The sequence below is a fragment of the Megascapheus bottae genome, chromosome 15 (genome assembly GCF_031878675.1).
Source record: "Megascapheus bottae isolate mThoBot1 chromosome 15, mThoBot2.hap1, whole genome shotgun sequence".
NCBI lineage: Eukaryota > Metazoa > Chordata > Mammalia > Rodentia > Geomyidae > Megascapheus > Megascapheus bottae.
This window is the reverse complement of record NC_143523.1, coordinates 12,141,106-12,162,745: the sequence shown is the minus strand read 5'-3', so window position 1 is coordinate 12,162,745 and position 21,640 is coordinate 12,141,106. Positions and strand designations below refer to the sequence as shown.

General features: G+C 35.1%; 1 protein-coding gene across 4 annotated transcripts in view; it reads left to right on the top strand.

Moving 5' to 3' along the window:
• Positions 1-21,640, top strand: part of Atrnl1 (attractin like 1) — a 468,762-nt gene that overhangs the window by 68,719 nt on the left and 378,403 nt on the right. For all 4 annotated transcript variants that reach the window (XR_016537794.1, XM_090345791.1, XM_090345795.1 and 1 more), the window contains exons 17-19: positions 989-1,177; positions 5,220-5,438; positions 20,233-20,370. Coding sequence is in view for 3 of the 4 variants with exons in the window: in XM_090345791.1 (XP_090201917.1) it covers positions 989-1,177; positions 5,220-5,438; positions 20,233-20,370 (546 nt within the window). In the remaining variant the exon portion in view is untranslated. The remainder of the gene's footprint in view (positions 1-988; positions 1,178-5,219; positions 5,439-20,232; positions 20,371-21,640) is intronic.

Genomic DNA, 21,640 nt, shown 5'->3' with positions numbered 1-21,640 from the left:
TACTCACACAAAAAAAATGTGTGTCAAGGAGGTCATGTGACTTCTACTTGGTTGAGCAATTTTGTTAAATTATCGATTTAAGGGGGGAAAGTTGTCCTTCAAATTAAATTTTATTTCAATAAGAATAAAAATGTCTACCCTATTTGCAATCTGCTCTCTCTTTTTGTTACCCTTCCTTCTTAGAAAACCAAGATTTTCTTCAGCAAGGAATTAAAGTTTTCTTTTTGCAAATGCTTTACAATTACAGAGTGCATTCAAACAGATGATTTATCAAGTTTGGAAAGTGACAAAAATCCATTTAGTACCAATCATGGTACAGTTTTCAGAATCTACTAAAAAATATTGATTTAACTCTCACTATAAAATCTCAGTATAAATGTAACTAGGCAGTATTTACTTTTGTGATTTTTTAAAATTTATTTTATATTTATTTTAATTAAAGAGTTTATTAACATTGATTTTTACATCATATTTCAAATGTCAAAGTTTTATATGTTATAATTTATATATAATTTATGTTATATAAATTATGTTATATAAATTATATATATATATTTATTTATTGTTGTTTTTTTGCCAGTTCTGGGCTTGAGCTCAGGGCCTCTGCACTGTCCTTGGACTTTCTCAAGGCTAGAGCTCTACCACTTGAGCCTCAGCACCACTTCTGGCTTTTTTCTATGTATGTGGTACCAAAGAATCGAACCCGGGTCTTCGTGCATGCTAAGCAAGCGCTCTACCACTAGGCCAAACTCCTGGCCCCAAATACATTGATTATAAAGAATAAAATTTGGAGAAATTACAAGTGTTTTAATATAATAAAATTTTTAAGTAGGATAGAGATATTTATTTAATTCTTATTTACTTCACAGAATTACAATGTATAGTTGGCTTAATTCAAGTAGTCCTTAAAGAGTAAAAGCAAATGAATATCTTATATTTGTGAAACAAAATTAGGAACAAAATAATTGTATTTGTTGATTTATTTCAGTTAGTCCAAACCAAAATGCAAGGCCATGTAAAAAGCCATGCTCTCTAAGAACAACATGTTCCAACTGTACAAGCAACGGCATGGAATGTATGTGGTGCAGCAGTACAAAGCGATGTGTTGACTCTAATGCTTACATAATCTCTTTTCCATATGGGCAATGCCTGGAGTGGCAAACTGCCACCTGTTCTCGTAAGTATTTCTTTAGAGTGACTTTACATTTCACAGCAACACAAATCATTTTGTCCAATAGAAAGAGGAATCAAATATTTAAAGTGTTTTCAAGTAATGAGAAAAATATTACCACCTCTAGGTTTAATATTGTTAAGCCTGTAATTGCAGTATATTATAATTTTGAATTCCAACAAAGAATTTTTTGCTTTAAATATTAATATTTTGCTCCTTCTGCAGTAGAACTCGGGGTAAATTACAGTCAGCCTGTTTCATGACAGTACTCATCTCAAGGATTACATATTGCATTAATGTGCCCCTTTGCCTAGTAGTTTCCATACTTTGTTTTTCTAACATGATGGATGGTTTTGAAGAACTACCATCATTTGTTTTTAGATTTCCTAATTTATATTTTTTGAATTGTTCCCTCTTGATTAGATCGGGCAATCATGTAGTTTTGCAAAAGTATTTTATCAGTGTTGATATATTTGCAACAAATGCTGTATGTAGTCTTTCTAGCCTTATGTTTTATATGAACAGTAAGATGAAGATACACTTGACTGAATTTTTGATTTTGTGTTCAAATTTGTTTCCATCTAGGATTACTTGCTTTGAACAAAGTGGAACATCTGTTTACTTGGTAGTTTTAATATTCACACATAAAAGTGGAAGTAATGGTTTAATTCTTCTGCAGCTTTCTATTTTTGAATTCTTGAGCGTTTACGCAGTTGATTAAGAGTTCTTATTCATTTATTTACCAATAGTTTAATTATTTTTTCTCCCAAAACATTATCTGCAATAAGCTCAGCTTGAAAAACTCTAAAGCCAAGAGCATACTAATGTGCTTTGTAAGCACCAAATAAATTGCAGACATAGTTAAATCAAAAGAGACCAGACACTTGGAGTCCAGTATTTGCCAAATTCAGGAATGTGCTATTTCTAAAATGTCTTTAGTAGACTAGAGTAAGAAATAGTTTGTTTCTATAAGGGAATTCCCTCCAGGAAATCTTTTTTTCTAATTCTACTTTCTTCCTCCTAATCCTAAGTGGACTCCTGGACCCATTCCATGTTCTTGTCCCAGTCCATTGGATTTTTTTCTGTTCCTTTCCCTCCATTAAGGGGCCCTTAGGAAGTTTCTTGGAGGTTTTTTCCTCTCCTCTCCTTAGGCCTCTCTTCTATACAGGCCTTTCCACTCCCCACAGGCCTCTTGCCTCTCCACAGGCCTGGGCACTGCTCTACTTTGGGAGCTTCCAATGTGGGACTCTCTCTACTCCTTTCTCCCCAGAACATCCAGCCTACACACACGCACACACGACCCTTTTAAGACACTGGCTAACATCTATATTACCTTTCCCCAGCCTGTGTATGTGTGTGTGTATATGTATGTATGTATGTATGTATGTATGTATGTATGTATGTATGTATGTATCTATCTATCTATCTATCTATCAGGTGCCCTGTCCCCAAGTTGCTCTTTGATGCCCTGTACTCCCCAGAGGCCCATTTTGTGGCGGTCATGTCAGCATGGGTGGAACTTTTCAACACTCTGGTTTTCATATTTCCCACTGTTTTTCTTTTTTATGTCCAATCAAATCATTGATTTTTATTCCTTTTTGGGGACCAAATTTTAAACTCCCTCCCCTGCCTCTCCCAGAGTGATAAGAGGAGTCAGATTCAGCAGATAATAACCAGCCATCCTTGAAAGTTTTCCAGATGGAATTTCCAGTTTAGGAAGAGATGGGCTGGATTGGGCTGGAGTACAGTCGTGTCTCCCAGAGGCTTCAATGGATAACACTTCTTGCTGCCTGCAAACATCTCCACAGATGGTTAAGGAGACATTATATAAGCTTGGCAGGCTGAGGCTCCACTGATTTTTAAGACAATTTTAAGCATTGGCCCAGAACAATTTACCAGAATGACAGATAACCAGATATAGACATATAAGGCTTCACCCTGTAACCATTTTTCACAAGTGTAGTTGTCTCCACATTTTAACACTGTTTTCCATGCCTCTTCCTTTAATCTTATTCTGCCTTATTCTCTAAAAAATGACACTGGTCCCTTGATCTTAAAGGGGGTTGATGGGTGAATATCATCTATCTTCTGTAACTTCTTCATGCTGACTCAGGGGTGTTGACATGACCTTGTCAGAAACCTATAACCTTAGCCTTTTTTACCACAGGGTAGCCAATTTTAATCCCTTCACCCAAAGCTACTTTAATTTACCTTTAAATGACCCTTTTAAAACACCGGGTAACTTCTATATTACCTTTCCTCAGCCTGTTTAAAACAGCCTCTTTCTGCAGTCTGAGTTACCATCTAGAAAACCTTTGAACTCAAATGATTTTTTTCCTTAATGTAAGAATTACAAGTACCTACACTGTATTAAGAATGCAGACTTGACAAACAAGGACTCCCAATGTTTTTTTTTGCTAAGCCACATCAATTGATTACAGTGTAAACAGCCTCATGTATTAAAATACCAGATTTTCTTGACTTGCAAAAAATTCCCAATTTTTTTAAATGCCCAAATCTGTTGATCTTTTTGGAGCTTCATTTATACATAATCTCATAAACACACAGCTGTTTACGGAGATCTTAAATTGTGCAAAATGAATATCAGCCATTCATTTTCCAATGGCAAGAGATAATTTTGCCAATTTTACTCTTGCAGATGCCCTTAATATAAGACAAAACTTATAGACAAGAGCACTTGATAACTTTTTACACTGCCAGGACCAGCCAGATGTCCAAAGCAGGTCCATAGATGTCTCTTTATCCAGACCGCTAGAGGACCAAACCAGGATTGCAACTGCCATGCCTTGCCTGTTGACTGCCACCTACAGGGATGGGGACATAGCAGGCCTGTGACCAGGCCCAATTGGAGGATGGAACTTTCATTTTCCCAGAGATGTCCAAATGAACAATAAAATAATGATTAAAAAAAACCAACAAAAGACAAGACAAAAATTGAAGGCCTAGTGTGCTCCAACTCCTCCCTACCAGGACTCTGAGTATGCAAGGCTGGCCTGTCACTACCACTTAGCAAGCCAACCTCCCTACTAAATAGCATGAGAGTACTACTAGATGCTGCATGGGCTGTCTAGAAAACTCCGCCACACAACCATTGCAAGATCAGATGCCAGGTAGGGATCCCCCTCAACCATGGCCAGCCCAGATGCCAGGTAGAATTCTACCATGTCCAGACCAGTGGTCTTCCTCAACCACAGCTAGAGACCCAGATGACTTCTTAAGGAAGTCTCAGATGGCCTCAAAACCCCAGGAGGCATAAGACATGTCTTGTCCCAGCCTCTGGGACTGAACTTCCTGCCCTCTGGTTCTCACAATTAGTAAGGAATGGAGACTATTTAGCCTCTCTTATCTTGATAGTCATGTTTGTTTCCATACAAATGTTAACATTCCGAAGCTAGACATGCAAAATTAAACACAGTTTGATTCCAGTTAGGTAAACTTTTAAAACAAATAGAAGTAATGGTATATTGTCTGGGAATGCACATTTAGGTGGCAAAACTATAGAGTAAGGCAAAAACTTACTCTTCTTAATGTAAGATAGCAGAGATTGCTGGGAGATTAGAGATGCTGATGAGAAAATTGCATGCAAGGAGGAGTGGTCTACTTGTAAGTGTGCAGCTACATCCTGGAAGTTTATTTGCAATATTTTTTTGGTTTCATATTTTACTATATGTATGGCTCTATGTGTATTGTTTTTCACTTTTTTTTTTTTGATGCCAGTCCTGGGCTTCAGCTCAGGGCCTGAGCACTGTCCTTGGACTTTCTCAAGGCTAGAGCTCTACCACTTGAGCCTCAGCACTACTTCTGGCTTTTTTTTTTTTTTATGTATGTGGTTCCAAGGAATCAAACCCAGGTCTTCGGGCATGCTAGGCAAGCACTCTACCACTAGGCAAAACCCCCGGCCCTGTTTTTCACTTTTAAATAGTTTATACAGGGAAGATGAAAGTCTCCAAGTTATAATACTATTTAGAACTTTGTAAAACTTAGAGTGAAATCACTCAACATATTTTTAAATGCTCCTGTTATGCAGCTCAAAATTGTTCTGGATTGAGAACCTGTGGACAGTGTTTGGAACAGCCTGGATGTGGTTGGTGCAATGATCCTAGTAACACAGGAAGAGGACACTGCATTGAAGGGTCTTCAAGGGGACCAATGAAGCTTGTTGGGATCCACAACAGTGAGATGATTCTTGACACCAACCTTTGCCCCAAAGAAAAGAACTATGAGTGGTCATTTATTCAGTGTCCAGGTAATAAAAATGTGATAAAAAACAATTCCATTCCTGCTTTTGTTACAATGATTAGAAAACCTTTTTATTCTTAATAACATTATGAATGAATTACATTAGAGTTTTCTTGCAATTCATTCAGTTTATCTAGTGAAACTTCATCATAAGCGTGTAATTTATTATGAAGTCACCTGCTGTTCTTTTGAAAAGTTCCATATTTTTTCACTACTAATCAAATGATTTTGAAGATCATTTAAATTTTCAGGAGCTTTCTTTGTAGGAAGTCTTTTCTTATGTTGAATAAAATCAACCTCTGTAAGAAGCTAATTTATTCAATATATATTTCTTGAGTGCCTACTGTGTGCTAAACAATGTTTTAGGTACTGCAGATATAATGATAAATTAGTGTATAATCTTGTCATATTTTGATTGAATTAAATAAAAATTATCTGTGTAAATGAAACTAAATGGTGATCAAGAATAATGATAGAATAATAAGAGTTGTTGTATTGAATAGGTTGGCGGGAGAAGACCTTAGTGAAAAGTAAAACTTAACGAATATCTGAAAAAGAGAGAATGAGTCCTGATTGAGGAAATGAGTAAGCAGCCTGATAAAAATATTTCATGAGGGTAGTTATTGGAAAGTGATTTTGGAGGTGTAAGTGAAGGAATAGGGAGAGTTTTAAAAAAGACCTAGAAATCAATAGCATGCATTATTAAGGTGGATACACACTGGGAAACTGGGAGTCAGACTTACTGAGGACCTATCAAGAACCATGTCAAATACTCTTTGGAGTCATTCCACTTAAGGTCTGAGAAAAGGCTTTGTCCATTGCTTCTTATCTCTGTTGTTTGAGTGAGACCCCCTAGGTAGTAACTCACTTGTGCTTTTTAGCACACCAGCTGGTTTAGTAGTTTTCTTTGGGTCCAGTGAAAGCTTTAGAGCAGAAAAGTAGTTATTGTAGGACATGTGATAAGACTGTATAGCACTGAGACCATATGAATCATGGAAATATGACACAGTGGAATAATACCTGCAACAAAGACCATGAAATAATAAATAAATAGCAATAAATTGATTCTCAGAAAATGGTTAGATTTAATTTAATTCATTTTTTGGTAGTTCTGTGGTTTGAACTAAGGCCCACTTTCTATGACTTGAACTATTCCAGTTAGCCCCTTTCTGGCTTTTTTGTTTTTAATTGCATCTCACATTTTTGCCTGAGCCTCTTCCTAGAGTTGTTAGCTGGGATTAAGATGCATGAACCCACAATAATTTATTTGTTAACATTGAGTCCCACTAACTTTTTGTCTGGGCTTGTCTTTGATGACTACTATCTTCCCAAGTTTTGCCTCATAAATAGCTAGGATTTTAGTTGTGTACTATCATGCTTGACTGTGTGGCCAAATTACAAATGTTTTTCTGTGCCTTCTTTCCTCCCTTTTTGGATGGAAATGCATACTCTGTGCCATTGTGTTTTGGAATTATGTAACATAGTTCGAGAATTCCTAGTAGTGGGATAGCTCTGACCTCACTGCAGAGATTCTGAAAGGTAGGAGTGAGCTGGCTGTAAGGAGTGCTTGGCAGTATCTGGTAGACTACAACAGCCACCATATACAGCTAGTAGTGGGATAGGGAACAGTCTGGTAAGTTTACCTGTTCTCAAGCTTGCCCTGGGCAGCCTTGCCCTGGGCAGTGGACTCTGAAACATTGGGTAGCTCCAGCATGTTCACAGTCAGATTTACTTTCTTCTATCTTAACAGACTATGTGGCTGTATGTGATTATTTGAAAAGAAGTGTTGGGCCTGGCAGTTCATGCCACTAATGATGTCACATGGTAGTTGTAGGAGTCTACAGTAATGGCCACCACTGGATAGGAATAATGACAAGCTAGTTATTCTGGGCTCCATTTGAATGAAATTTTCCCTATGTTTCCTTTATTGCTCTAAAATTTGGTATTTCTGAATATCCCTTGGCCCTTAATTGTCTAGCCTTTTGCTAGTTCCATTCCTGCCTTTCTGAATTTCCAACCTTTTCTTTTTGGGGTATACCTATACTTTTATTTCAGATTCATGAAGACATAACTCATGTGGTGGGGGTGAGTGTTTGTCATTTTGGGAGTCACATGAATTTTACTGATGTCTCTTCTAATTCTAAATATCGATAATTTCTATTTTTTCCTTTTACTAACCTGGTTATGTCTTTATTTTCATTGATCTTTTGGACAGCTTTTTTCCCCCTATATTTTCTATCTTATGTGTTAGTTTTCCCCCCTCTCAGTTTTACCCCCTTTTTTTGCTTATTTATCATTTATCTTTTTTTGTAACCATATCAGTTAAATATGATTTACCCAATTTAATTTAAATTTAAATTATTAAAATTAGGTCCTAGAAGATTTGATTTTGATAATTTTTTTAAAATTATGAATTTGTTTCTATGTCTTACATTTAACTATCTATGTCGTTTTTAAAGTGTATCTCTTGAGTCTTTTTATTCAACCCAATTTGTAATTCATTTGTTTGTGCCTTTCATGTTAAATTTAATCCATACAGTTTTACTAAAAATGAATATTTGGTTATTTGCTTTTCTGGTTTTTTTTCAGTCTTTTTCTTTGTCCCTATTTCCCTCTTTTCATGCCTTTTTTTTTTTTAAAAGAAAGTTAATCATATATATTCTGTAGTTTTGCTTTATGTATTTCATTTTGTTTCATTTTCATAGATTATATCCTTTTGTGTTTGCTTTATGATTTCACTTACCATTTATATTTATACGATATATTTCACATACAGTATGCTACTTATTAAATATGCATTCATTATTAAATATGTATTAGTTGTTAAATATGCATTACCTTTAAATATGTTTGAAACCCCATTGTATTGTTTTACTTCTTTTTTAAAAAAATAGTTGGCCATATTTTATGTATATTTAAAAATAAGAAGTTGCTTTATCAAGCAAAAATGTAATAACAATGACTATGGTCATAGAAATGCTCAGGATAGAGTGGTTTCTTGATTGTGGAACTTTTCATTACTAAATTTAGACTAGTCTAGGGCAAAGTGAAATTACTCTGAAATAGATTCAAGGTAACTACTCCTACCCCAAAACAAATTAATTAGAATAGATGAGCTGTTCTCAAGACACTGAATATTGGGTAACAAAAACCAGTGATCCCTGGGACACCATAAGCAAAGGTGAACATACAACGTGTTCAAAGGAGGCTTACATGAGACACTGCAGGTAATGAGATCACTGTTAGAGGAATTCACTTCCTTAGAATCATAGCACTGAGGTGACTGTTTTCTTGTTGGCTATCTGCTAGAGATTCTTTTTAGGAACTAGAGGACATTTTCATGCATTTCCATAGGATACACCAATCTTCAAAACTAGTATCATAGGGGTTCTCTTCCCTCCCTCTCTTCTTCTCTTTAATCCTTCCTGCTTTAGAATCTCTTTATGAAGAAACAATGAAGGGATTACTCGATTAAGCCCATCCAAGATAATCTCCCTTTCTTAAATTCAATTCTGTCAAAAATCTAACCTAATCGTCAGAATGACTGACTATTCCATTATGCTTACATGTCCATCCTATGCTTGAAATTATATAAGGAGAAGAGATTTTGTGAGGAACTTGTAATTGTGGATTATTTGGAATACTGCTTATCACAGACCATTTCTATTCTCCCATCTACTTTTTTTTTGCATAGATTTAATCTGTTCACACCCTATTTTTGTTTTGTAAAACTTTTACTGAGATATATTCACATCCTACATCCATATGCATTAGTCAGACTGTAGAACAATGCCATTCTAAGCCTGATAAAGATATCTGGAAGGAATATATAATTTGTTTCCTTGAAGAAATCTATGTTTCTATCTATTCATCTGTCTGTCTATACATATATTCCTATGTATGTATGTATGTATGTATGTATGTATGTATGTATGCATTCATCTATCCATTCGTTCATCTATCTGTCTATTATCATCTATACTTCTGTCTTCTATCACCCTCTGGAGATATTTCAATTTATGGTCTTATGAAAATATGGGACTGAAAAGTCTAATATTAGGGCAAGCAAGCACTGAGGAAAATCAGGCAAGATGCCTTTTTCTCCAGGAAACTTCACTTTTAACCTTTAGGATATTACCTGATTGAGTGAAGTCTACTTTTCTTAATGAGAGTAATCTTTTCTACTGAAAGTCAGTGGGTTTTTGATGTAGCCACTGTATAAAATATTTCATAGCAGTATTTAGGTTAAACAACTAGGTCTTATTCTTATTCATACAGTATAGTATATAATTTGTTCATTTAATGGGTAATACTCAGATTTTTAAAATACATTAACAAAATTGTACAACCACAACCACATTGAGTTTTCAAATATTTTTATTGCACTCAAAAGGAATCCTATACCTATTATCAGTCATTCCAAATAATACTACATTCTTCCAGCTCTTGTCAGTAACTATTCTGTCTCTGAATTGTCATATTGTGGATTTTATAAACGGATTTCTATCACATAGTCTTCTTAACTAATTTTAAATATTTTAATAGCAGTCTTTAATAATTTATTATTTTCAAGATTATTCATATAGTAAGTAGCAGAATTTTTGTATTTTAAATAACACTTCATTAAAAAAGTTAGGCAACAGGGCCGGGAGTTTGGCTCAGTGGTAGAGTGCTTTCCTAGCATGCATGAAGACCCAGGTTCGATTTCTCGGTACCACATACATAGAAAAAAAAGGCGGAAGTGGTGCTGAGGCTCAAGTGGTAGAGCTCTAGCCTTGAGAAAGTCCAAGGACAGTGCTCAGGCCCTGAGCTCAAGCCCAGGAGTGGCAAAAAAACCCCCCAAAAAACAAAAAATAAAAAGCAAAACAAAAATACCCCAGTGAATTATAGGATATGTGTGACATTCTAAAGAACTATTATCAATAATCATGCTTAACATTATCTATACTTAGAGAGTTTATCGTGTTCTTAAGCTCTCTAGAAACAAAATTCTGTATTAAAAGTTAGGCAAAACATTTTATCTGTTGGTGAATATTTTGTTTCCAGTTTTTGGCTATTTTAAGAATATACATTTATTTGAATGTTTGTTTAGATGTTTATGTGTGGTTATGTTTCCACTTTTTGGAAATGGAAGTTTAAGTCATATGGTATAACAGCTACATATTTAACCTTTTGAGGAACTAATACTTTTCAAGACTGTTACATTATACATTATACAGTTTCATCAGCAGTGTATCAAGGTTCCAGTTATTCTATATTTTCATCAAGAACAATCTGTTGTCCATCATTTCGATTATAGTACTTCTGCTTGCTGTGAAGAGTATTTCCCTATGATTTTGATTTGTATTTCCTTTAAAACTAATGGTATAAGTCACCATATCATATGATTTCTTGAGCTATCTTCTTTTGGAGAAATGATTATTCATATTTGCCAATTGTTTAATTCGGCCCATATTTAAAATTACTGAACTTAACAGATTTATGATTTGCAGCCATTCATATTGAGTAGACTGACTTGTCATTTTCTCTATTAGCATATAATAATTATACCAAATGTTAATTATGACATTTCTATGTATAACTATAATCTATTTTGGTCATATTCACCTCAATTACTCTTTTTTTGGTGTTACTGTGGTGTGATTGCATGCTTTGTGTTTGTTAGGCAGATACTTTTCTCCTTGTCTCTACATGTTTCCAGTCCATTTTGGTCTACATTTGAAATAGTCTCTCTTTATAGGGGCTTGAACTTAGGGTTGAGGCACTGTCTTCTAGCATTTTCATTCAAGGCTGGCATTCTTCCATTTGAGCCACAGCTCTACTTCTGCCTTTTTGATAGTTAAGTCTCACATACTTTCTTGTCTATGCTGGCTTTGAAGATTGATCCTCACATCTGTCTCCTGAGTAGCTAGGATTATAGGTATGAGCCATCAGTGCCTAGCTAGAGTCTTGCTTTTCTCGGTCTAGGCTGGCTTGATCACAGTTCTACAATTTATACTTAAGTGCTGTAGCTGGGGTGATAAGTTTGTCCCACCAGGTATGCGTAGCTTTTTCTCTTGAGATTGGTTCTTGTGAACTTTTTACCAAATTTATCTCAAACAATTATCTTCCAATCTCTGCCTTCTGAAAAGAGTGGAGTAGTTAGGATTATAGGTGTTAGCTCTTTGCTATTTCTCTTTCCGTTCCTCTCCTATTTTTCCAGTACTCTTCCTTTTACTTTCATGTTCTTCATTTTTTGTTCCAGATGTTACATCTTAGAGAAATCATATAACGTTTGTCTTTGTGGGACTGATTTATTTCACACAGTATGATACACTCCACTTTTATCCATTTTCTGCAAATTACATAATTTTATATTTTATGAACAAAACTTTATTGTATATGCACATATATCTACATCTACATCTAAATCTATATCTGGATTTTTCTTATTATGTCCTTGAAAGCAAAATTATTTTCCTATTGTTTATTATATTTTTGATATTACATTTAGGACTTTGATCCATTGTGAGTTTCTTTTCCAAATGGTGTGAGGTAAGGATCCATCATTATTTTTCTTGAATATGGGAAGTATACTATTTGTGACTCTTAAAATAGTGATTTACTAATTACATCTTGTGTACCATGCTTTCATTCTGCTGATATATTTCATTTAATTGTTCATGGGTCAGTTTTTCTGCCTGTCAAAGATTATGGTTATTTTTGTGTTCATTTTGGGGCTTGAATGTAGGTCTTTGAACTCTCACTTGTCTCTCTTCCTTCCCCTTCCCTTCCCTTCCCTCTTCCCTCCTTCCTCCTTCCTCCTCCCCCCTCCCTTTCTCCCTCCCCCCTCTCATTTCCTCTCTTCCTTCCTTTCCTTCCTTCCTTTCCTTCCCTTCTCCTTTCCCCTTCCTCCCTCCCTCCCTCGCTCCGCTCCCTCCCTTCCTTCCTTTCCGTCGTCTCCCTTTGTCCCTCTTTCCCTCTTTGTTTCTTTTCAGTCACAACTGAAATTGCTATTTGACTGCAGTTCTTGTTTTTTGTTGGTTAATTGGAAATAAGAGTGTCTTAGAAATTTAATGTCCCTGGCTGGCTCCTATCCTCAGATCTGACTTTTTTTTTTCGGGGTGGGGGGGCGGCGCGTGGTCATGAGGCTTTAACTCTGGGCCTGGGTGCTGTCCCTGAGCTCTTCAGCTCAAGATTACCACCCTACTCCTTAAGGCACAGTGCCACTTCTGGTTTTCTAGTGTTTAAATGCAGATTAGAGTCTTAATGGACTTTAGTGCCCAGGGTGGCTTTGAACTGCGATCCTCAGATTTCTGCCTCCTGAGTAGCTAGGATCACAGGTGTGAACTACAGCACCCAGCTCTCAGATCCGAATTCTTATGAGTAGCTAGGATTATAGGTATGAGTCACTGGCACTTGGCTGTATGATTGTTTTTATTGTATCCTGGACATTGTGAGTTTTTATAATTTAACATTTTATTTTTTTCTGTTATTGTAGAGGGTTGGGCTTTGTTCTTATATGCAGTTATATTGCCTGGAATTTGCATGAACACTTAATTATGTTTAATAAGGCTTATGAGAGTGTGTACATAGCTGCCTCGAGCCTAATACAAATTTATTTCAGACTACTAAGTCACTATTTATTCCATCTAACATCCTTTGAAATATGAGGTTTTTCTGGTTTCTTGAGAGCTCTGGCTTTTTTTGCCTTCTTATTGCTGGTGATTTTTTCCAGATTCCTTGTGTCTCACACCAACTCATTATACAAGATAACCATTTACAGTTCTCCTCTACCATTTTGTTCTTTAGATTTTAGTCATCTTTATATTTTATTTAAAAGAATTGTAGGTCTATGTTTAGGTTTCTGTCCGTTGGCTGCCTCCTCAGCTCTGCCAACAGGTCATCAAAACAGGGGAGTCATGGATTTCGCTGGTTTGCATTCATTTTATTAGGGTTTTCATTAACGAGCTGCTTGTTATACTTGAAAGTAGTTGCTATTTCATACATTTTATTTTGCTTTCTTGTTTTCAGAGTGGATAATGTTCATAATCAGCAGTGGATGATGATTATTGTGTATTTTTATTTATAGTATAATTTTTGTGTGTGTGAGAGATAGTAGTAGGGTTTGAACTTAGCCTCTTGTTCTCTGCTTTCTTGCTCACAGCTGGGATTCTACCACTTGAACATGTTTCCAGTCTGGCATTTTTCTGGTTAATGGGAAATGGAATCTCATGGGGTTTTCTTCCAAGGCTGACTTTGAACCAAAATCTGTTCTCAAGTAACTTAGATTACAGGCATAAACTATTTGTGTCTGAATCAATAGCTATTTTTTGAAATAGGGTTGTGTTTTATGCGCAAGATTGAGCCTGGACAACAATAAGGCCTGTTTAAAATTTCCTGTTGTAGTTGATGTGTCTTGTGTGAATTCACCACATTTACCATTTCTACATTTACAGCCCAGAGGGTCTTTATACTTGGGCTGGCATGCAACTACAGTCCTCCCAGTCTCAGTTTCTCCTGTAATTTTTGGTGGCATGTGGGTACCAATGTACCAACTATGAACTTTTCTTTTTTCCCCCCAAATTGCCTCTTGTTAACTATGAACTTTTCTGTACAGCTGGCCTTAAATTCTAATTTCAAACACCTAAGTCAATAGGAGTATAGAGTTGAGCAAACTGGCACTCAGCTATAGAGAACCTTTTGTAAAGAGCATATAAGTCTTGCTTCTGTTTTTAAAATCTTGTCTGAGAATTTTTTGTTTTTATCAAAGTATTATCCTATTTTAATTTTGTATGATACTGCTATTATTAGTTAAATTCCATCATCTATTCATTTTTAAAATTTCAGTATTCTTTTTACCTTTTTTGGGTTAATTGAATATTTTTAGTACAATTCTATCATCCTTATTGGATTTTTAGCTATACTTCTTTTGTGTTTTTTTTAGTGACTGCTGTAGTGATTGTAATAGTCACCTTTATCTTATCACAGTCTACCTTGAGTCAATATTAATCTACTCCATATACAAGGTAAGAATATTACAACAGTGTAATTCCATTTGTTCCTTTCCTGTCTTTTGTAATTATTGCCATATATTTTACTTCTACATATGTTATAAACACATAGTACATTATTTTTTTTAACTTGGAAAAAGGACAATTTTCTTACAAGGAAATAAGTAAAAATATTTCAATATGCATTGACAATATCCTGAAATAAGAGTTTTTTTCTTAAAGATAGGATTCCTTTCCGCTGTTTTTTCTTTAGCCTGATGTTTCAAAAACATTTGGAAGAACTGCATTTTTCAGTTTTTCATCATAATTAATCAGCATTTATATATCTAAAATGTAGTTTTAGTGTTACAGGTATGTCTTTATAATTAGAGTATATTTTTGCTGGAAATGTGCCCTAAATTGATAATAATATTCCAGTAATTTGAAGAAGTAATTTCCTTTTATATTGCCTTTTACTGTTTAAGAATTCTATCATTTATTCTTTTTTTTTTTTTTTTTTTTTTTGCCAGTCCTGGGCTTGAGCTCAGGGCCTGAGCACTGTCCTTGGACTTTCTCAAGGCTAGAGCTCTACCACTTGAGCCTCAGCACCACTTCCAGCTTTTTCTATATATGTGGTACCAAGGAATCGAACCCGGGTCTTTGTGCATGCTAGGCAAGCACTTTAACCACTAGGCCAAACTCCTGGCCCCTCTATCATTTATTCTTACGTCTTATTTTATTTTATTTTATTTTTTGTGGGTTATGGGTCTTGAACTCTGGGCCTGGGCACTGTCCCTGAGCTCTCCATCTCAAGGCTACCTACTGCCATACCCCTGGGCCTGGGCATTACCCCTGAGCCCTTCAGCTCAAGGCTACTACCCTACCCCTTGAGCCACAGCCCAATTTCCCCTCTTCTAGTGATTAATTGGAGATAACAGTCTCACGTTCTTTAGTGCCCTGCTGACGTGGAACTGTGATCCCCCAATCTCAGCCTCCTGTGTAGCTAGGATTATAGGTGTGAACTACTGCACCTGGCTTATTCTTACTCTTTTAAAAGCAGGTTTTTTCTTTCCTCATATTTTTTTTTCCAGTCCTGGGGCTTGAATTCAGGGCCTGGGTAATGTCCTTGGGCTTTCTCAAGGCCAGCGCTTTACTACTTGAGCCACAGCACCACTTTCAGCATTTTCTGTGTATTTGGTATTGAGGAATTGAACCCAGGGCTTCATGCATGCTAGGCAAGCACTCTACCAGTAGGCCACACTCTTGGGCTTTAACTCTGAGCTTTTGAAGTAGACTTTGTTTTTTTAGCTTTTGGATTTAGTAAATTTACTATTATAAACTTCACTATGAATTTTTATTGATTGTGCGTTGTTGATTCATTGATTCTAGCTTGCTATTTCTCCTTATTTTTATAGTTTCCCATTGTTCTCTCTCTCTCTCTCTCTCTCTCTCTCTCTCTCTCTCTCTCTCTCTCTCTCTCTCTCTCTCTCTCTCTCTCTCTCTCTTTTGGGTCATAGAGCTTGAATTCATTTTGGGTGCTATCTCTGAGCTCTTCAGCTCAAGCATACTGCCCTATCTTGAGCCAAGCCCCACTTCCCATTTTCTAGAGGTTAATTGGAAATAAGAGTCTCAGGTCCTTTTGTGTCCTGGCTGGCTTTTAACCTTGATCCCTAGATCTCAGTCTCCTAAGTAGCTAGGATTACAGGCATGAGCCACCACACCTAGCTCACTGTTCTCTTTAATTGCCTTTTTGTCATCATGTCACTCTATCTTCTGTTTCGAGGCATTTATTTCACTTACATTATACTTTTCATTATGCCTCTGATTTTATTTACTCAATTTTGTACTGTATATTTTTGTGTCATTTTTGATCTATGTTTTGTTACACTAATCCCTTTTTTAGATATTCCTAATTTGCTTTTAAATCGGTTCAATTTATAACATATTCTTGGCATCTCAGACTTATTTAACATATTTTTGGTTCTGATGGTCTCAGAAATATTTAACTTCTACGTGTGATGGTTGGAGCTGAGTTCCTCAAGGACTGGAATAGACTAGGGTCCACAAACAATCGTCTTCAAGAAAAAGAATATTTTGTTTACTTCCAGTACTACAATTTGATTATGTGACATATTTAAGATATAAAATTCACTTATTAATTTAATTGGTCTGAAAAAACAATGTACCAGTGTGGAAAATGTCGTGAATTTTAAAATGGGAGTAATGGCAAAGCAATATGTACTATATGGTATACATAGGAGATGAGGAGAATATATAGTCATTTATTATTTAACTCAACTAGTTATTTTTATTTTCTTATTGGTATAGTACTCAAATGCCATAAAACTTATATTAACGACTTTAAGTTATAGCAGTCAATAGGTTATTAATATGAAAATTCTAAAGCCATCATTAAATTCATTCTTTCATTTGACTTTATGATAGTATCTCATCATCGTCTGTTAGTAAGATTTTTCATTTAGTGATCATGACACTCTTGCTAACAACCAAAACAGTTTTTTTTTTTTTTTGGCCAGTCCTGGGCTTGAGCTCAGGGCCTGAGCACTGTCCTTGGACTTTCTCAAGGCTAGAGCTCTACCACTTGAGCCTCAACACCACTTCCGGCTTTTTTCTATATGTGGTACCGAGGATTCGAACCTGGGTCTTCATGCATGCTAGGCAAGCACTTTAACCACTAGGCCAAACTCCTGGCCCCCCAAAACAGTTTTTATTCTATTCATGTATATTCTTTCCTAATACCAACACTACATTGTGTTGATCATCATGTCTTTGTAGTTGTTTTTTTAAAATTGGTAAGTATTAGTTTTCCAAGTTTATTTTTTCCTTTCCAAGAATGCTTTATCAGAGTCCTTTGTAAATTTCATTTTGATTCTAAAATATGCATGTCTATTTTTGGGAAAATATTATTGGATTTTGCTTGACATTGCATTGGATTTGTAGATCAATTTGGGACGAGTTGTTATTAGCAATTTTATTTTCCAATCCATGATTACAGGATTTATTTTCACTAATTTGTATTGAAAATATTTTTTAGTGAACCCAAGTCCTAATTTTCATTAGTCAAATGTGTTTATAAGGATTTTGTGTTTTATATTTTTCAATGCTATTGCCAATGGAGTTGTTTTCTTAAATTCACTATTATTCTATGCAAGTGTATAGAAATATAGTATGTTATTTCTCTATAAATGGTTGTTGTTAAAATACCATTCAACTCTTTTATTAACAAAAATAATTTTTTGTAGAATTAAGCATAATCTATTTGTAAGACTATGTAAATCTGCAAATAGTTTTTCTTCTGGATTTTTTTTCTTGTTTGTGTGATTCTTGGAATTGACACTAGGCCCTTAAACTTGCTAGGCAGTACCACTAGAACAATATCTTGAGTCCTTTTTCCATTGCTATATTTGAGGTAGGGTTTCTCTTTATGCCAGGGCTGGTCTTGGCGGTAGTCTTATTTGTGCTTCCCTGTGTATCTTGAAATAACATGGAACCATTGGTTTGGGTGGTTTCATGAACTTTTATGCCTGACCTGGTCTTAATGTACTTACTGTCTCTTCATTTCTGAAATAGCTAGGATTATAGGCTTGAATCACTGCACTTGGCAGTTTTTGTTTTTTTTTCTTAATTTTTAACCTGAGTGTCTTTTACTTCTGCTTTGTTACCTATTTTCCAGGGTCAGATTTTTCCTTTTCATGCTTTTTGATGCTTTTCCATCTCATGTATAGTGAAATTGTACTATACATTCAAATTTTGTATTATTATTTAGAATCTTTGCTTCATTTTTTAGCCTCTCGTGAGTCTCCTTTGTTTTAAGGTTTTTCTTAAAAACTATATTAGATATTTTTTGCCTTGATTTTCTGTGTATTTATTATTGAAATTTAGTGAGAATGTTAAAAGTATTTTTAAGTTTTGCATATCTGTTTTAAAAAGTTCACATTTTTTCAGAATAATGTACTTTATTTCCATATCAAGGCTGGATTTGTCATTGTGTTTTATTTTGATACTTTGTTTGTGTAACTAAGCGTGAAGAGCCAGCTGTTTTCTAATTTATACTGGCCTTCTGTTTGATATGTCCACTATATTAAACTGTGCTGAATGACACTTTCCAGCAACTGTATTGAGACACATCCCATTGATGTGCTTCCCAAGTGACCAATGCCCTAACCCTTGTCTTCAGATTTTCTGTCATTCAAACAGGAAAAATGGACAGACTGATTTTATTTTAACACTCTCTTTTAAATTTGAAAGTACTATAGGTTCCTACTATGTAGTATTATTTGTGTAGCTAATGCTTTACAAAATTTCTATCATTTCTGGGACATTTCTATGTTACTTCAGTGGAAATATATGAGAAAGTTGTTAAATAGAAGACCTACTCACAGCCCTCTTATTCAGAAATTAAAGTACAAATTTTGGTTTCTTAATGTGGTAGGAAATTTTACAAACGTACTTATATAGTTATTTATTTCTTATTTTGTTTAATACTTTACATATAGTGGACACTCGATACATTTTGTTTTTACCTTAATGAATTAATTAGTGGTATTATAAAGTTACTACAAACAGTAACAACTTTCTCAAACATAGTATTAAAGTTAAAATTTTTGGTAATATTGTTTCTTATAAAAATACCGTAACTTTGTTTTTGATAATGCAGAACCATCTTAGTAGGCTAAATTTACTATCATTAACTTTCTCAAAGTTACTTAAATTTTTAATCAGAATTGTGACTATCCTAAATATGCTTTGTACCATGTTTTAACATAACTTTTTGTTATTCAATTTTCCTTTAATTGTTTAAAAATGTGATGCAGTTTTAAAAACAATTAAACATTTTCTGTTTTGTGGAGATGATTTGTTAACATATAGTTATGGCGCTTTTATCAAACTGTTATACTATATCATTATTATTCCCAGAAATGCCACTGAGGATATGTTTCCATATATGAACTTTGACTTGAAATGTAGGGGTTTTGCTATAATATTAACATCAAAGCATAGTATTCTAAACATCTTATTCATCAACACATAAAAATAACCCATATTTTGGGGCCAGGAGTTTGGTCTAGTGGTAGAGTGCTTGCCTCACATGCATGAAGACCTAGGTTTGATTCCTCAGTACCACATACATAGAAAATCCAGAGGTGGTGCTGTGGCTCAAGTGGTAGAGCACTAGCCTTGAGGAAAGCCCAATGACAGTGCTCAGGCCCTGAGTTCAGTCCCCAGGTCTGGCAAAAAAGAAAATATTTAAAAAATAACCCATATTTTAATTCTGGTTCTATTTACTTAAAATTCTAGTTGAATTTCAGTTGTTTTCAAATTTTTCTTGCCTGAATAAGAAACTTATTCAAGTTAATTAAAATACTGTTTTGTTCATTTTGTTGGTATTTTCTCGAAGTGACAATGTATTGGTATGTATTTTTATGCTAATCAATTCTTTTTATTACATGTGCATATAATTAAGTTGGATTTCAGCATTTTCGTTTTTGTAGCTAGGATCAAAGGCATAGGCCACCGTGCCCGGCAGTTTTCAATGTTCTTTAGGGATTGTTTTAAAATATTACCTCCTAATTGTAGTTTTTATATTACATATAATCATTCCTACATTTTATAAAGGATAAACAAAATATAGTTCATAATTTGTTGCATATATCATTTCCATTAATACATTATGCCACGTGTTTCACATTAAAATTCGAAAATGTCACATTGTGTAGGATCCAAAGCTGTAAAATAAATTCTTTATTGGCAACTGTTTTATTTCCCATTATGCTTTAGATATTACCATTTTTTTTCTGTTTCCTTTAGCTTGTCAATGTAATGGACACAGCACTTGTATCAATAACAATGTGTGTGAGCAGTGTAAAAATCTTACCACTGGAAAACAATGCCAAGACTGCATGCCAGGTTATTATGGAGATCCAACCAATGGTGGACAATGTACAGGTAACTAGTTTGTCTTTTCCTTCAGTGTGTGTTTTTTTTTTTTTTTTTTTTTTTTTTTTTTTTTTTTTTGCCAGTCCTGGGCTTGAGCTCAGGACCTGAGCACTGTCCTTGGACTTTCTCAAGGCTAGAGCTCTACCACTTGAGCCTCAGCACCACTTCCGGCTTTTTTCTATGTATGTGGTACCGAGGAATTGAACCCGGGTCTTCATGCATGCTAGGCAAGCACTTTAACCACTAGGCCGAACTCCCGACCCCTCAGTGTGCTTTTAAAAATGGAAATTGACAATAAGGTATCTGTTGTGGACACGTATATTTCTAAAGAAAAAGTTTGCATCCAGTTTCAATATATTTGGAAGGTGATATGTCTTTGTTAAGGAATCTGAAAACTACAAAAATCTGTGATGTTTCTTTGTACTTCAAAACAGGGCATGAATTTGTAGGAAATTTGTCAAACATAGGTAATTAAAATTACCTATTATCTCACTCAATATTCAAAAATAACCACTGCAGTTAGTTTGCTTTTAAATAGATTATTGTCTTGAATTTTGAAATGAGAAATAATGAAATGGTATTGGAATATATGTCACAATATGTAGTATTTATTTTTGGACAGGGTGGTAAGAGACTGGGTTTGGCATCAAATCTGGATTGAAATTTCAAATCTATCACTGTTGCCAATTATGACCTTGAGTTATTAACTTCTCAGTGTCCAGTTTTCCTCATGTATATAAGGGTTCTGATAATGCCTTAATGGATTATTATACTGATGAAATTAGATAATGTATGATATAGGTTTTCAGGATTAAAGCATGTAAAAACAGACATTATAAATGCTATCTGTAACTGGGACTGTTTTGGATTTTTGTTTATTATTATTGTAATTATTGTTATTTTAGAAGTAACTCAAGAGACAAAGTTCTAAGGAAGGAGCTTAAATCAAGGGCCCAGCACCTGGGCTTTCTTCCCAACCTCATTCTGATAGCATCTGAGATTCGACCTTTCAGGTTCTTTTCACTGGATCAGTGATGATAGAGGAGGATGAGGTTGGGTTCTGTGGCTGGGGAAGCATGGTATGTCACCTTGGCTTGACCTTGCTGGCTACCCACGGATGTCCTGTCTGGCAGTAACACCTGTCTGGCATGGTACACAGGAGCCAGTGTCCCCATGAACTGGTTAGCCAGCGTTCAGCCCTCTGAGGCTGGGCCCCGAGGCTGGCAGGTTTGCAGCATTCTTTTCCTGAAGCCATCATTTCATATCATCACGTGTCCAA